This window comes from Babylonia areolata, chromosome 18 (genome assembly GCF_041734735.1).
Source record: "Babylonia areolata isolate BAREFJ2019XMU chromosome 18, ASM4173473v1, whole genome shotgun sequence".
Taxonomy (NCBI): Eukaryota; Metazoa; Mollusca; class Gastropoda; order Neogastropoda; family Buccinidae; genus Babylonia; species Babylonia areolata.
In genome coordinates, this window is record NC_134893.1 from 17471837 (window position 1) to 17489336 (window position 17500).

General features: G+C 39.3%; 2 protein-coding genes across 2 annotated transcripts in view; one reads left to right on the forward strand and one right to left on the reverse strand.

Moving 5' to 3' along the window:
* Positions 1–1116: 1116 nt before the first annotated feature.
* LOC143292171 (protein kinase C alpha type-like) lies at positions 1117–8557 on the reverse strand. The gene is made up of 8 exons (XM_076602354.1): positions 8536–8557; positions 7855–7902; positions 6584–6796; positions 5363–5478; positions 4825–5010; positions 4278–4384; positions 3487–3684; positions 1117–1282 (listed from the first exon to the last, which is right to left on the reverse strand). Exons 1-8 carry the CDS (start codon positions 8555–8557, stop codon positions 1117–1119), a joined length of 1056 nt encoding a protein of 351 aa, XP_076458469.1.
* A 7778-nt stretch (positions 8558–16335) lies between these two features.
* LOC143292172 (putative serine/threonine-protein kinase DDB_G0277449) overlaps positions 16336–17500 on the forward strand; it is a 3559-nt gene continuing 2394 nt past the window's right edge. The window contains exons 1-2 of the mRNA XM_076602355.1: positions 16336–16386; positions 17038–17229. Coding sequence (XP_076458470.1) covers positions 16336–16386; positions 17038–17229 — 243 coding nt within the window. The remainder of the gene's footprint in view (positions 16387–17037; positions 17230–17500) is intronic.

Below are 17500 nucleotides of genomic sequence, written 5' to 3' on the forward strand. Positions count from 1 at the left end.
GTGGCTGACAGTGAAAGAGTGAGAAAGAGAGAGAGAGGTCGGGTCGGGGTGAGGGTCTGGGGGATGCAGAATGAGGAGAGAGAGCGAAAGGAAAGACCAATTCAAACATACTGACAGTCAGTAAAAATATGAGCAAAAGTACATTTAATAAAAGTCGATGAAATATATTTGAACATTTATCACATCTGCATAACACACATCGCAATGAGACAAGACGCCTTATAAAAGGAACACGGGTACCAAAACACAAGACACTCAAGTTATGGCAAAAAGAGATTTACACCTGTACAATAATATCATACCCATGTAGTTCATAATATAGATAGTACATAAATGTACAATAATCATATGACATGTATACTCTTTCTCTCGTTCACACACACCCACACACACACACACACACACACACATAGACACACAAACACACACAGAGAGTTCAGTTCAGTTCAGTTATTCGAGAAAGCGTCACTGCGTTCGGACAAATCCACATACGCTACACCAAATCTGCAAAGTACATGCCCGACCAGTGCGCCTTGTCAGGCTCGCGTGCGCGCGCGCGCACACACACACACACACACTGGTAATATTTGTCTTCATTTTTTTTTCTCTCCTGTTTATAACACTGTTTACTGTTTAAGCCACTATCATTATACCTTTTTCTTTCAATTTTACAGCATTACAGCAGAGACAGGCATCACCACCACACTGTAAGTGTTGTCTCTACATAATGGGGAAGAGTCATCTCAGGGGAAGAAACTACTACTACTGCTGATAATGTACATTTATATAGCGCCCTTTCTCTCTACGAACTCAGGGCGCTTTACATTAAAAAAAACAAAACAAAACAAAAACAACAACAACAAAAACAAAACAAGTTACATAAAACATTCATTGCCACTCTTTCTCAATAAACCCTCAACCCTTCCGCCCCGCCACACACACACACACACACACACTCACTCTTCCCCTCCCACCATACATCATACATACACCCAAAGTGAACTGACATGGGTGGTGTCAGAGAACAATGAAGCTGAGAGTGCTTGTAGATAGATTTTAAAAAGATGAGAAGGTTGTTCCAGATGTGAGGAACAGCAAAGAAGAAGAAACGTTGTTTTACACTAGAAACAGTATCAGGTACAACAATGGACTGTCTCCCTTTGACAGGATTCCAATGGACCCCAGTTGCTGGCTGTCAGTGACACCAGGCTTGTGGACCTGGCTCTCTTTCAGCACCTCCCTGAAGGGAATTTTGTCATGGCCTGGCATCCCCAGGATGTGTCTGAGGCAAGGTGGATGGGAGCTCAGTTCACTTCTGAATTTAGTCGTTCTCATAAACGAGGAAATTGCTGTCGTATCTCTGAAAAGAAATATACAGGTTGTTTAGGTAAAACAATACATTTTTCTTCTTCTCATCTGATACAGTCAAAGAGTATGAAAGTTTTTTTAGGTTTTTACATGTATTCTTTTTCCTATGCTCATTAGTATATCAGTAATTTGAAACAATCTCTCTCACTTTCACCTTAATTCTCTCTCTCTCTCTCTACCAAATTGTCGCTTATCCCTTAGTAGTTTATTCTGCTTCAATTCTGTTTTTCTTTTCTGTTCCATGTTATCTGTTTTGCACCAGTTTTTTTGACTCACTTGTGTAAACAAAGTGAGTCTATGTTTTAACCCGGTGTTCGGTTGTATGTGTGTGTGTGTCTGTGTGTCCGTGGTAAACTTTAACATTGGCATTTTCTCTGCAACTACTTTGTCAGCTGACACCAAATTTGGCATAAAAATAGGAAAAATTCAGTTCTTTTCAGTCATCTTGTTTAAAACAATATTGCGCCTCTGGGATGGGCACAAAAAAAATAAAGAATGAAGCCTAATTATATGCAAACTGCATTTACTGTTATATTTATATTTTTTGTATTCTCTAAACTTGGCACTTTGATCTGATATTCTGATCCAACAGCTAGAGCAGTCATTATTATCATTTTTTGTTCAAACAGGAACTTCTTTTGCTAAGCATGGAATTATATTTATTTTGCAAACGTTTTGGTGCAGATAGTAAAAAAAGGGAAATTACTCTGTAATGCTAGTGGAGTTAATTTGCTTTAAACTGATCTTTCTCATCTTAAACATTACATTTTGAAACAAGAGAGGCAAGGCCTTCAAGACTCACTTGTGATGCACTTTAAAAAAAAATCCAAGCTTTTTATGCATTGAGTATAATTTCAAAATGTAATGTTTAAGATGAGAAAGATCAGTTTAAAGCAAACTTAGTTCCCCAGCAGAGTAATTTCCCTTGTTTTACTGTCTACACCAAACGTTTGCAATAAATAAAACTTCCATGCTTAGCAAAAGAAGTTCCTGTTTGAGCAAAAAATGACAATAATGACAGATCTTTTGTTGGGTCGAATATCAGATCAAAGTGCCAAGTTTAGAGAATTCAAAAAATATAAATATAACAGTAAATGCATTATACTCAATACATAAAAAGCTTGGATTTAAAAAAAGTGTATCACAAGTGAGTCTTGAAGACTTTGCCTTTCTTGTTCTGATTTATACATACTATGTCACTAGAGTTCTGCAACTAATGACATTAAACATTTCAGTGTTTCTCTCTCACATACATACACACACACACACACACACAAACGTTTACACATAAACATTATAAACCATTCACACTGATCTACGGGAAAAAACAACAACAACATGACAGTTGTAAAGTAGAAACAATAAGACATCATGCTTGAGGTTCACACGAACAGACCGTTGTTTTACACCAGAAAATATGGACGTCAACATCTCTCTCTTTCACTAACACACACACACACACACATTATTGTATAATATGCATATCTATCTTGGTAGCCAACTAACACACACATACACACTGTTGACAAACGGATATCCTTACATACCTCATAGTCGTTGTCGTCGCCGTCACAATCAGCGGTCAGCTGCAGCCATTCAAGCAGCTTTGGCTGATGACGTTCACTTTTTTCAAGTGGAGGAGGACATTCCCCACGTCTGAGGGCTTCCCACTTCAAGTCAGTCTGCACACACACACACACACACACACACACATATGATAAACTGGAAATATTATGGTCTGATTTGCACACGCCTCTTTTATATGACGATACAGTGGAGAAAATGAGTGAAAAGAGAAGAAAGAAGAAATGCAGAAAGAAAAACAAAACAGACAGAAAGACGGACTCCGATGATCTATTCATATATATATATGTAGTCCTACATCCTTTGTGAATAGGCTTTTTGTGTGTATAACAATTTGAAAAAACATAATACAGAGCAGGTGAATGCATCAACTTGAACCTTTTCAGATGAAAACAAAGAAACACAAAGTCTAACCATTTCAGTAGATGTTGACCATATAGAGACAATAAAATTTGAAATTTGGGTTGAATAACTTTCTCAGAAAAGTACGAAATATATTTGAGAGAGAGACACACACAGAGAGAGAGCTCTCACTCCTGTGACCTCACAAGCCTCACCGATAGTATTCCGCCAGCATGGAACAGGCGTTGCTTCCTGATCTGCCTCTCCCCTTCGGCCCCCAGTCTGTGTGCAGGGTCCTCCACCAGCAGGCCCTTAATGAAGGTCTTAAGGGGCTGGGAGTACATACCCAGCCTGAAATGAGTCAGCCCCTGGGCTATGCGGAATCCTCCCCTAGACACAACAGGACACACAACACATACAGTCTTTGCTTCTTGAGAACTTGCATCTTTTAGAAACTACAAGCATAGCATTTTTTTCTTGTCAGAAGTTTTCTAGTATTAATTTCTTACGTTATGTAACTTCAGCTTCTACCAGCGGCTTTGTGTTGTGACTATTTTTCCTGAGAAAGCTCATGTACCACCACTAACTGGAAAGTTGGTTCTTTATCAATGCGTCTGTTCGAACTCAGTTCGAAAACAAAGGACTGTTGTACATACACTTGCGAATCCACTTAATTCTGTCGTTGACCATGGACGAACATCTTTGATATGTGTCAGTACACACACACACACACACACATATATATATATATGTTTTCCTCCAGAATCATGTTGTAGGAAATATTTTTTATGTATAATTTATTATTTGTTTATTTAATTATGAATCTGTTTACTTTCAAGGCTGCACTCACATTCGGCAGTTGAAACTGATTCTAAACTGATCCGTGACAATGGCACCTGCAATTCGATTTATATTGTTTACTTATCACACACCTACACACGAACCTCTACTGTCACAGGTTGGAACACAGGCATCCTACTCACCATTTCTGCTGTCCTGTTGATTTGAGAGGACCCTCAAAGAGGTCCATGGGGTCCACCTTGTGGACCAGGGCCAGAAGGGTGACGCCCAGCGCCCACCAGTCCACCATCTGAGGACACATAACACCACGCCGTAAGTACTCCATGTCTGGTGAACGTTTGTGGCCTTCTTTCCACGACACACACGTTCTCTCTTTCTCTCGCTCTCTATCTTAAAGTGAATGTGTGATTGCCAGAACAAGATTTCTGTCGCGTATCACTAGCGGCTTAACGCGCGTGTCGGAGTGTGGACAAACACACCTGGTGGCTGGTGCATGCACATTAACGTTCGTTCGCGTGCTAACACGTGACACACCCGGTCTCTTTCTCTCCCTCCCTCCCCAATCCTCGCTCTCTATCTAAAAGTAAATACCAGAAGAAGATTTCTGTTGCATATCACTTATGGCTGAACACACATGCCGCAGTTAGGATAAACACATCTGGTGGCTGGTGCACATTAATTAACGTTCGTTTTCGTGCTGACAGGTGACACAAATACCGCTGTCCTTACCCCGTTATACAGGACAGGCTCCACGAACATCTCAGGAGCCAGGTAGATGGATGTCCCCATCGACTCGTAAATGCCGGGACTGTCCCACCATTCATAGCAGGCCACTCCAAAGTCAATGAGTTTTGAATGGCCGTTGCCGTCAAAAATTACATTGTCCGGCTTGATGTCCCGGTGGACAATAGAGTTCTGTAAAGGAAACGAAAAGATTATTATTTACGAAACAAAAACACATAGAGACTGATATTTAGCAATATTTCTGTAAGTGTGTCTAATTTGGTTTCACTTTATCAAAGTGGATTAGAATGTTAAACAAACACATAGTCATCATGTGCTTTAGTGTTATATGACTTGTTTATATATCGACTTCAGTAAGAAAACGAACTGATCAGTACAACAGCTATGTTTCTATACTCGCTCTCTCTCTCTTGACACTCTGGTTGTCACAGACACACTGGCAATTTGAATACGCTACTTGATATGCTGTCCGTGTGTTCCTGTAACATCCTATTGCGTCGTAAACATTTTAAGACCAACTTACGTTCTGGAGATACAATATGGCTACAGACAGCTCTGCAGCCAGCAGCGCCATCTGACGGCCATTGAAGACCGTCCTGGCCTTGATGTGTTGCAGCAGGGATCCCCCATTGTAGTATTCTGGGGGAATACACACATATAATAGAGTCCTATGTAACGTAAGACTCTGGGGGAGTCTTGCACATACACATGGAGTCTATTTCTTCGGTAAAAACATTCTAAATAGCAGTGACATTGTCTCCAATGCACACACAGAGAGAAACGCACACACACACACACACACACGCAGACACACACACGAACGTACGCACTCACACACACACACACACACACACACACACACACACACGATCATGACTGATGTCTCAGGAACACTTGCCATTCAGCCCAGTTTGGAGAAATAAGGATCGATAACATCACAAACTGTGGAGTGATGGCCTACCTGTAACGCGTACGCCTATGAAGCAAGATAATATGAGCGCGCTGGTTCGAATCACGGCTCAGTCGCCAATATTTTCTCCCCCCCCCCACCCCCCCACTAGACCTTGAGTGGTGGTCTGGACGCTAGTCATTCGGATGAGACGAAAAATCGAGGTCCCGTGTTAAGTATGCACTTAGCGCACGTAAAAGAACGCACGGCAACAAAAGGGTTGTCCCTGGCAAAATTCTTTGGAAAAATTCACATCGATAGGAAAAACGATTAAAATTGCACGCAGGAAAAAATCCAAAAAAAGGGTGGCCCTCTCAGTGTAGCGACGCGCTCTCCCTGGGTAGAGCAGCCTGAATTTCACACAGAGAAATCTGTTGTGACAACAACAACAATAATAAAATCACACAAAGGAGAAATGCGAATATAAATACAAACTCCCCTCCCCCCTGCCCCCCCCGTCCCCCGCACCATTTATTAAATGTGTGTGTGTGTGTGTGTGTGTGCGCGCGCGCGCGCGCGTGTGTGTAACAATGAAATGATTCAATCGGCTAGTGCACACTGTCCCGATTATAACCATTCAGAACAGGGATCCATGCAAGAGGAAGCAAAAGACGGACATAGGAACAGAAAGACAGACAAAAACAAACACAATGTAATATTTTTGTGTGTGTTTATGTAAGAGAAAAAAAATAGGATGGGAGATTGTAAATGGAAACAGCGTTTGAGCAAGCTTCAAATCAAAGGAGAACCTCAGTCCCAGATTGAAACGATATTGTATCATGAATCTCCCAGTACCGAGTAGGATATAGAGGTGGTCGCTGTTCTGGAAACTGGCCAGGAGCTGGCCAAGGAATGGACCACCACGGACATCTCTGCAGATGTTGACTTCTGTCTGATGGAGGTCCTTGAAAACCTTATCTTTCTGCTGCTCCTTTATAGCCAGGTATCCCCGAGGCTGCTTCCATCTGGCCTGTCGGGAGGGTCTCACCAGGTGGACTGTACCGAATGCTGCAGAAGGAGAACGAGGACCCATGAGAAATATCAGAATCACGTCTTAAAAAAAGATGAACATTGAGAGAGATGTTCGAACGGTACTGAAACCACCTCTACACATGGCTGTATAGAACATGACTCGGAACTTGTTCAATTGCACTGCAATGTGAGTGACAACATGCACAAAGAGCAGACTTCTTAAACAGTACTTACATGTTGGTTTCATATTGTCAAAACAGCTTTGGTGTAAGTCTCATGTTTTATGCATAAATACTAATAATCTTTTCTTCAAATTAATATTAATTCGAGTTTGACATTAAAAAAAGGAGTAAAATCTGAACATTGGAATGGAGAGATGGTGAGACAGTCCAAACCACCCCAAAGGCTTTGGACTAATTGTGGATGAACAAAGCATGTATATCAATCTATTTATCTCTAAATGATACTGTATGATAATGAATCAAAATAATCAGTGTACTACAGATCAAAATCATTATGGTTTGTATCGTGGAAGACAATGTGTCAGCCCCACTGCTTCCGAGATTGTAAAACTGTAGAGAAATGCCAAATGATCCCTCTCTCTCTCGCTCTCTCTCTTGCTTGCTGCGTTCAGCTGCTCAAACCTGTTGTTTGGAGAATAGAGCACATTTTTTTTATTATGTTGCTTTATTACTGATGGATGCATGCAATTTATTTTTCAGCTAGAATGTCCTGCTCTTTTGGGCCTTGCACCAAAACACTTTTGTGAATCATCCTCGTGAATCATCCTTGTCGACAAAATTGCAAAAGTATGTAACAATTTTATGTAAAATTGTGATTTCGAAGGCCTGTTGATTTATCCAAGGCCTCATGGGAAACAAAGACGAAACAAACCAACAACAGCAACAAAAAACCTGACTAAATCTAGATGTTTATCCCACTTTGACAATATCGTTCATAAACGAAAAAGGGGATAGTAAGATGTATGTGAAAACAATTCATGGCTTTTTTTTTTTTTAATATTGATTTTGTATTTGTTTCAGACGGCCTGACCTGAATCCCGAACGGCTGACATTACCAACATCCAGACTTACCTCCCATGCCAAGCCCACCCAGGCAGTCGAAATCAGCCAGTGTGATCTCTGAAAAGAGACAAACAGATAAATGGATAGACATATGAATAAACGAACAAACATAAATAATAAACAAATAAATGAATGAATAAATAAGTAAATGAATACATAAACAGATAAATGCAAGCACTGTCTTCTCAACAACAGCATCACATTTCCACGATGAAATGATGAAAAAAAAATTTTCCCCCCCGTCACACTGACGTCTGCACAATTTCACAAATACAAGTGTTGTGCGCTTTCTCTCTCTATCTCTCTCTCTCTCTCTCTCTCTCTCTTGTCCTTACTGTTGTTTATTCATAGCATTATTGTATTGTACATAAATATACTTAATTTATACATGCTCATGTAATTTTGATGTTGCTGCTGTGAATTTGACTCTCGCATTTTTTATGTTTCTAAAAATTAATTTTTCTTCTTCTCTCAATAATTATTCTTGCCCAGAGGGCCAGATGTAAAGAAGTACTTTGTGCTTACTCCTTCACCCTCGCAAAATAAAATTTCGTTCGTTCGTTCGTTCGTTGGTTCTCTCTCTCTCTCTCTCGCTGCTTAACAATATCCATACGATTCCACGTGCACAAGTATTGTGTATTTATTTGTTGTCATCACAACTGATCCACACAGCCAATCGAGATATAAGACCGTTGGAGAATTCCGCGGCCATCTTGGATCTTGCACATACGCATCTGTTCTACTCGAACGGTTCGAGCACTGCCAAAGGCGATCGACCTACACAAAAGCAAACATGTGCTGTCCTCCATTTCTTCAGTTGATAGCCTCCATTGCTACAACCAAACTCTGGTCAATGAAGTGGAAAAAGTCGAAAAAGAGCAAAAATCGAAAAGAAACGAAGCCTGCTGTTTCGCACGTTCTGCTTCTCCTGATCGCCTTTGTTGCTCAAAATTTCGGAGAGCCAATCAACTGTGAGAGTACAGATCATGTGACGCGCCTCTGTAAGTCATTTAAGCACGGAACTCTCCATCGGTCTATTTTCTCTCTCTCTCTCTAATTTTTTTTCCGTGTGACGGGTTCACCAACACAGTGACATGTATCCGATGACAGGCCTGATAGCCAAGTAGTAAGAGCGTGGGAACTCAAATCAGAGAGACTTGGGTTCGATACTGATACCACTGCCCGGTGGATTAAGGATGGTTTTTCCGATGTCCTGCGACAAAATGTATTACGACTTCCTAGAGTCTTTATCTCCTTTGTGTAAACTACATAACATAAAAAACGCACGTTGAAGATCCGATTATTTTTGTCAGCATGCAGTACATTGCAGATATGTGAACATGTCCAGCACGCAAACCCACGAAAACGGTGTATGGCTGCCCACATAGCTGGGTAAAAAGAATATACCCATTCGTTATTGCACGAGTGAACGTGAGAGTTACAAGGAACGAACACAGATGAAGTACCCGATTTTATTTATTTATCTCTCTCTATATTGTTTATTTATTTATCGATTTATTTATGTACTTACTCATCTATGTATTCATTCATTTATTTGTTCATTTATCAATCAGATTTTTTTTTTATTACATTGTCACGACTATTATCAATTAGACGTTCCATGCATCATGACTCGCAGAAAAGGGGAACAAGTGACTGAAATACAACGTCAAACTGCAGCAGTAATCTCCCCTCTCATCCACATGCATCTGTTGCCGTGCCTTCAGTAACCTACCGCTCAAAAGTCAACTGTTACTTAACAAATGTATGTGTATGCACAGTATAGCGAATGGAACGGCACCAGAAGAAAATAACCCAGAATTTTATTACTAATGAAAATAGACACACTCACAAACTATCTTTTCCACGCCCCCGAAACAATTTATATAAATCTAGTTTAACATATTCTGGGGGAACGATATGGAATGGTTTGCCTCCCTCTTTAACGTCATGTCGTCTAAAGCAACCATTCAAAAAAGCACTTCAGAAATATTTGATGGAAAAAATATGATCCCTTGATGCTTTGATATGACTATCATTGTATCTGCTGTCCATATACTTGTCTGTCTATTTTTCTAACCTTAAACTTTCTCTTTCCTTCTGACTCTCTGTCTCTCTTTACCATCTCTTGACTGTTACCTTTATCCATCTGTCTGTTCTCTCTCTCTCTCTCTCTCTCTCTCTCTCTCTCTATATATATATATATATATATATATACATATGTGTGTGTGTATGTATGTATGTATATATATATATATATATATATATATGTGTGTGTGTGTGTGTGTGTGTGTGTGTGTGTGTGTGCGTGTGTATGTATGTGTATGTATATATATATATGTATCTTTCTCTCTCTCTTTTCTTCCTGAATTAAGTTAATGATTTAAGAATGTCGCACTGCATGTTGTAATCGTGTCAGTATCATATGTAAATTTATTGCTATTTACGCTTGCATTATTTCTGTTGCTGTTGTTGTTGTCCTCGATAGAATTTTGGTGTGTTTTTTGTAATTGTTTATTTCCATATTATCCTTTCCAGACCCCCACTTTCTCCATATCTTCCTGTTTTAATTTTTTTTAAATTAATTTTTTTCTCTTTTTTATGAGGGCAGGATGTAAAAAAAGCTGTATAAGCTCATTCTTTTACCCTCAATAGAGATCATTTTGACTTGACTATTATAGATTATTTTTTACTTGAATGTTTATCGTGGTGATACTTTGAGCGTGTAGTTTATGTGACTGGGCCATGCGTGAAAACTATTTTGAAGTTAATTTTCTGTTTTTCAGCAGAAAGCTATTTGCATCAGCAGCGTTCTCTTGGAATCTCTCTCTCCATCTCTGTCTTTCTCAGTAACAAAACTTATACAGCTTTCCTGATCAGAAATACGTAAATAATTAATAACTGCTGTGTGACTTTCATACCATAACTCTGAGTGTGTTAACCTCTGTCGACATGGGTCAAAGGCCTAATGAATAAATATGTCAAGCTTCAAAATGCTTTCTCAAAGTGAAGACATGCACGACAAAAATAAGCAAGGGAAAAAAAATCGTATAACAGTCTAAAACAACAACAACAAAACCTCACAAACGAAAATTGATGGAAAAAAGTCCCATTTACCTTCCATTTTAAAAGTTTTTTTCTTCCAATTCTCACAGCACAAGTACTGGCACACGTGTCGATTGCTGCTCGCTGTGTTGGTCACTCGACTGAGGAAGAACAGTGATGGAATACAGTTGGGGTCCCACTTTTAGATTGGCTCGTCAGACGCTGTCAGGTGACCACGGTAAGAAAGGGGAACAATGGGGCTGACTACATTCACGACGCTGACAGCGGGACCCTAGCGACGACCCTACTTATCGCCGTATTGACAGAAGCAGCTTCATGGACAATACCTGGAAATAGGGGGACCCTAGCGACAACCCTACTTATCGCCGTATTGACAGAAGCAGCCATATGGACAATACCTAGAAATCACTTCCATGGTTACTATACACTCAGCGCGGGAGATTAGATAAATCCGGGCTGGTCCAGATCCGTTGTGCTATCAGTGAGAGTAAGATAAGCCGTGACTGGCCACTTCACTGTTATTATTGTCATAATAATCTTTAGATACAGCTAATGGACTACCTGGAAATCGCTTCTATGGTCACTGTACACTCTGTGCGGAAGATTAGATAAATCCGGGTTTTTGTCCAGATGCCCGTTCACACACACACACACACACACACACACACACACACACACATGATGCACAGAGAGAAAATAATGTTATAATTAGCTTCGTGAATTAAACAGAATTATTTTCTTTGTACATAATGCATGCCATGTTATTTTCCGTTGTGATTCCTTCATGTTTATAAAATTATATTTCTATGACTTTTTTCATGTGATTGTGGATTTTTTACACCACATGTGAAATTCTGCTGCCTTGGGAATAATGAAGTAATCTGTAGATATCACAGTTGACTTTCTCTATCAGTCTGTACACAACTGGCAAACACGCAGTATTATAATCTCCCTCAACGACTACACTGGCCATCATAACCACTTCCAGATGGTCCATTTGTTGTATGTCTATCACAGCAATAACTACCGTGTTGCTAGAGTCCTGCTGTTAGTGCTGTGGGTTATCAGCCCCTTTGTCCCCTTTACTGCCCCTGTGGTCAACTGACTGGGTAGAGTCAGCTGACTGGTGGTCAGCTGACTGGGTGGGTCAGCTGACTGGGTCAGGCCTATAAAGGAGGTAGTCCCAAAGGACTGCCACCACAACATGTTCAACACGTGAAGCGACAACAGCTGGTGAACATCAGTGTACAGCTCTCTGTCTCTGTGTATTAATTTTGTGTGTGTGACACAGCATAATTATTTGACGATGGCATTTCGTGGATTTGTAGAAGGTAAGATTTAATTTTTCATTTATTCAATTCTTATTTTATTGGTTTCTTCTTGCAGCTTGTTTTGTTTATATTTTGTGTGTGAAGACACATGGAAGCAGCTCTGATTCAGTGTGTGAAAAGTTTAGGAGTGTGTGAAGATGGGATTTTCTGAAAAGAGAAAGGGTAAGTATTGTCTTTTCATTTTTGCATTCTTTCAGCTGTGCTATATTTGTCTTTTCCCGTGTTTTCTCATGTTTACCCTTTTCTTCAGATTGATTATTTCAAACAACTGTGAAACAGTGTGAGTTACTCACGTACACACTTTTTGAGGAATAGAAAGTGAAAAGTTATGTTGAATAATGTCATAATAACGAATTATTATCAATGATGGAAACAAAGGGAATAATCGAATATGTGTGACTATGTGCAAACATTAGTTACAGAATTGTTTCATCGTAATGAAAAAGTAATTACAGATCCAGCCTACACGTGGACATGGTACATGATAGATATCGCAGTGGGAAAAAAAGAGTACAGGTGTGTCTGTTTTGGACAGGCAGACGTTTTCATGACGGGAGAAAAATAAAGAATTTTGTTGTAAGAATTTTGTTTAATATCCCGATCACAATACTTGTCATTGCGGATAAGTATTAATTTTCACAGTGTGATGATCGTTTAAAAGGTAGGAGGGGTGGGGTGGGGAATTGAATTCTGAATCGGTGGAAAGAGGAGACGGAAGGTGGAGTCAAAGGTGAATATTTGAAGTAAATAAGGAGAATAATGAAAGAAAATTTCTTTTAAGAAAATAGTATGATAATGGAGTTCGTAAAACAGAAGTCGTCAATTTAATGAAATGAAAACTGATACTGGATAAAGACAAAAATAAAATACAGGAAGAACAAAATCATCGTATAAGTAAACTTACGTAGACATAGTTGTGACAGGCAAAAAAACAAGCATGATTATAGAATCACTGTATATGTCGAAATGTGTTGAGACATAAGAATCTCTCTCTCTCTCTCTCTCTCTCTCTCTCTCTCTCTTTCTCACAACAGCTATTGGTCTACAGATGCAACTAAATAACTTTAAAAAAAAAACTCAGCTACCTAACTGCAATTAAAAGTTAAACTGGATAAAAGTAATATTGTTTTTAGGAAAGGCGATTTTTTGGCAGTAAGAGAAAGGTGGGTGTATGATGATGTTGGTATGTCAGTTGTTAATGCTTGCAAAGGTATTGAAACTGTTTTTCGTATTTTGTTCTGCATGTTTGAGTTTTGTGGCTGCATGTAGGGATCTTTCAAACAGGGCAAAAATGCATTGTTACATGTTATGAAGAAATTAGTTTTACTGAACATTCTTTGGGTATCTTTTTTATTTTTTATTTTATTTTATTTTTTTTTAAAGATTTTCAACACCCAGATACAATCTATTGTATCATACAGTATTTTTAAGAATTATGGGGGTTAGATAAGAATGCCACCTTATAATATGAATCTGTTTGTTTATTTGGACATAAAGTTTCTAGCAGTTGAAATGAAAACACCAGACGATTCAGTATACAGTGAAACGAATAGATGTATATATCTATATAAATGTTGTGAAATGTATTTGATACTGGTTGGAACTATTAAAAATGAAGATAAACTTCCATGGAAATCCTATATGTTGTATGATTTAGATTTTGAGGAAAAAGAAACTGGGATTCAAATATATGAACTTGTTTTTGTGAATTGGGATTGGGACTTTGTGGGAATATCAAGGAGTCTGTATTGAGAATGTGTTTTTTGAAATCTTTTTGTCAACGTTTAATAGATTGTAGATGGTAAAACTGGAAAATCATGTCAAATCAATAGATTCTCTGCCAACAGGGCTTATGCTTCTACATATTTTAGTTGAGAATTGTCTTTTGCTGAATATTGACAGACACTTACAATTCATATTAACAAGATTAAGCTTTGGGAGTTCTGAAATCAATATGCACAGATATCGCTATTAAAACGTTAATCATTCAGAGGAGCTGTGTCCTGTGTGCAAGGAGTCAACTGAAGAAGTTCCTTTCGTCCTGAAGTGACCCGTGTTGTATGATATTCGAGTAAAATTTATTCTAAAGAAATATTATGAACGTCCTTGTTTGTTTAAAATTTTGTTTATTGATGGCATTATCTTATGATGGTATTATAAGGAATATCACATTGTATTTATATAAAGCTTTTAAGTTAAAAAGTATTGCCCTAATTTCTATAGTTGTGTAAACAGTTAAATGCTTATTGCCAGTCATTGTGATATCTACATGTCTTGTTATCGCCTCTCATTCATAACGGGCTATGACCTTAATGAAAAAAATTGTCTGCGTCTCTGTCTGTCTGTCTGCCTGTCTGTCTGTCTGTCTGTCTGTCTGTCTCTCTCTCTCTCTCTCTCCGTGTGTGTGTGTGTGTGTGTGTGTGTGTGTGTGTGTGTGTGTGTGTGTGTGTGTGTGTGTGTGTTGTGACCACTAGGAATGAGACAAAAGCTCACAGCACTGAAAGTACTTTGTGAGTGAATTCTGCAATTAGTATTTCAGATAGTGCCTTTAAAAAACAAAACAACAACAAAAAAACAACAACAAAAAACAAAAAAACAAAAAAACTGAACTGGCTTCCCACTGCATGAAAATAAACGAAAGACATTTTTTTTAAACCAATGACTTTGTCCTTTCCAGAGAAAGGGATGGTGATAAAGAAGGTGATGTGCCATCACAGTTTGGAAGAAGGATGTAAGTATGATTTATTCTTTCTTTGAAGTACTTGTTTTCATGCCTGAACGTTTTGTGTGTTTGGTTACACACACTCGTGTCACAAAGACATATATGTTCTGAGTAAATCGTAGTCTCTCTTACACACACTGCATAGTCAACTTGTCTTATGTGCGGTGCTTCTGTTGAAGATGAAATTCATTTCCTGTTTATGTGTCGGAATTTGAAGAAATTCGAAAGAAATGCATAATTTTCAACGGAGAAAAATAAAGAACATGAACCTTACCGGTATGCTTTCAATAGATGATGAAGTAAGAATAAGATCACTAACGAGATTTGTCACCCTAGTTTGGGATTGTCAGAAAAAGAAATCGACTTCGGAAGTCTTATTGTTATCGAAAAAGCATGTAACCCTGATGTCAATTCCACAGTTATATAATTATGAATGATTTTGTAGAATGTTGTCTGGTCGAGCTTCATTTTTTTCTCCATTTTTACTCTTGGCAAAATGTTTTTGTGATTTTTTTTGGTGTGTGTTGTTGTTGCTGTTGGTTTTGTCGTTGCTTTTCTTTTACTCTTAGCAATGTGTTAATTTCTCTGTAAACCGCCGTTATTCTCCTGTTCATATATTGGGAAAGAACTGATACATTGTTTAAAACATCGTATGAACAAAATGTTTCCAGATAAGATTTGAAATATTTTAATAATGGAACAGTGCCTGGTACTTGTATCTATTTGAATAATCTGTGGAAGTTCTAATCTTCATTTTTTTTTTCTGTGCAGCCTTTGATGCCGTAGCGTGGGTGAGAGGCCGGTTGTGGGGGCAAAAATTCAAGGTGTGCGTGAAACAGCATGCGAAGAAGCGAAACAGAGAATGCACAGAGGAGAGAATTCTAAAAGACTTGCACAAGGAACAATTCTTCATTCAGATGCTGGCGAGTTTCAAGACTCGCACATCGATCTTTCTTATGACGGGTAGGTGATTATGACTGTAATCAGCCATCTACCGCACCGTTGAGTCAAATAAGTGACTTCATCCCATTGAACTACAACATGGCTTAAGTTTTACTGAGGATACACTAACTCTGTAGAATCTGTTTAATGCCAGTAATACGATATCCGTCAAAGGGCAGTAATGCTCGGTTTTGAAAGACTTATTTCGCAGTTCTTCCGTTTCAGCTTGGTTCTCATGTTAGATGAGATGATAAAGTTTGAATTGACAAACTGAACGTGACTGACTTTCTGGTGGCTCTGTACGCGTTATTATTATTATTATTATTATTATTATTATTATCATCATCATCATTTTAAATTCTTACAGAGTTCTATGATGTCTCCCTTGAGGATCACATATCTCGGAACACCGTGTTCAGCGGGAAACAGATGGCATTGCTGGCTGCTGAATTGTGTGATGCCCTGGCGTTTCTACACGGTGTAAGTAGCACAGAAACTGAACTGAATTCACGCCCCCCCAACACACACACAAACGCGCGCGCGCGCAAACACACACACACACACACACACACACACACACACAGAGGCAAACTACAAAACAAACTGGCTGTTACGTTTGAAATAAAATGACAATCTATGTACAACATACAGTTTGAGAGAAAAAATGTGTGGACCTATTACTGTTTCGTCTTTTCATTTTTTTCCTGTTGTAGTTTTTGCGTTTAGCGTCTGATGGAGTTTTGTTTCAATATTCTGAATGTGCATGAGTATCTAGTGTTCAGCATGCATTGTTTAGCTTGCAACAGTAGGATATGAGTATGGATTGTGAGTGTTTAGCATGTTAGTGTTAGTGTGCAAGTGTTTAGCTTTCTATAGTAGGCGACATAGATTTTGAGTGTTCAGCGTGTGTTAGTACTTAACGTGCGCTATTGCAGACGGTGAAAATTTGAGTATTGGTAAAATGTATTGATGTGTCCTTGTACAGACGTATGGGACGCAGCGTATTTTAAAGGAGGTGGACTTCAATGTCCAGCTTATTTTTGCAAGCTGTGTATTTAGCTTTTCATTCATTCTTTCTTTTCAACCATCAGTTGATTCGTATATATGTAATTGTGTTTCTGTGTGATCCAGAAGGACATAATACACAGAGACGTCCAGCCAGAAAACATTGTGTTCGACAAGCATGGCCACTGCAAACTGACAGAATTCGGGTCCGCCTTCTACAATGACTGGGACGGGACGGCGGCACAGAACCAGCGGCCGGGCGGCACTCCCCTGTTCTGGGCTCCCGAGCTGTTCCACACTCCTCCCTTATGTAGTAGGGTAAGTCCACGTGAAGACCCCCCTCCCCCCTCCTTGCCCCCTCCCACCCCCCTTCTGAGCTGTTCCACACTTGTATAATAGGGTGTGTCCACGTGAAGACCCCCCTCCCCCCTCCTTGCCCCCTCCCACCCCCCTTCTGAGCTGTTCCACACTCCTTCCTTGTATAATAGGGTAAGTCCACGTGAAGACCCCCCTGCCCCCCTCCTTGCCCCCTCCCACCCCCCCCTTCTGAGCTGTTCCACACTACTCCCTTGTATAATAGGGTAAGTCC

Bases quoted from the DNA above. Each gene is read 5' to 3' on its own strand.
- LOC143292171 (XM_076602354.1), bottom strand. From the start codon at position 8,557: ATGGCCGCGGAATTCTCCAACG. The intron at 7,903-8,535 runs GTCTTATATCTC...GTCTCTTTTCAG, and splicing joins GGCCGCGGAATTCTCCAACG to AGATCACACTGGCTGATTTC. The intron at 3,685-4,277 runs GTGAGTAGGATG...TGTTGTGTCTAG, and splicing joins TCAACAGGACAGCAGAAATG to GGGAGGATTCCGCATAGCCC.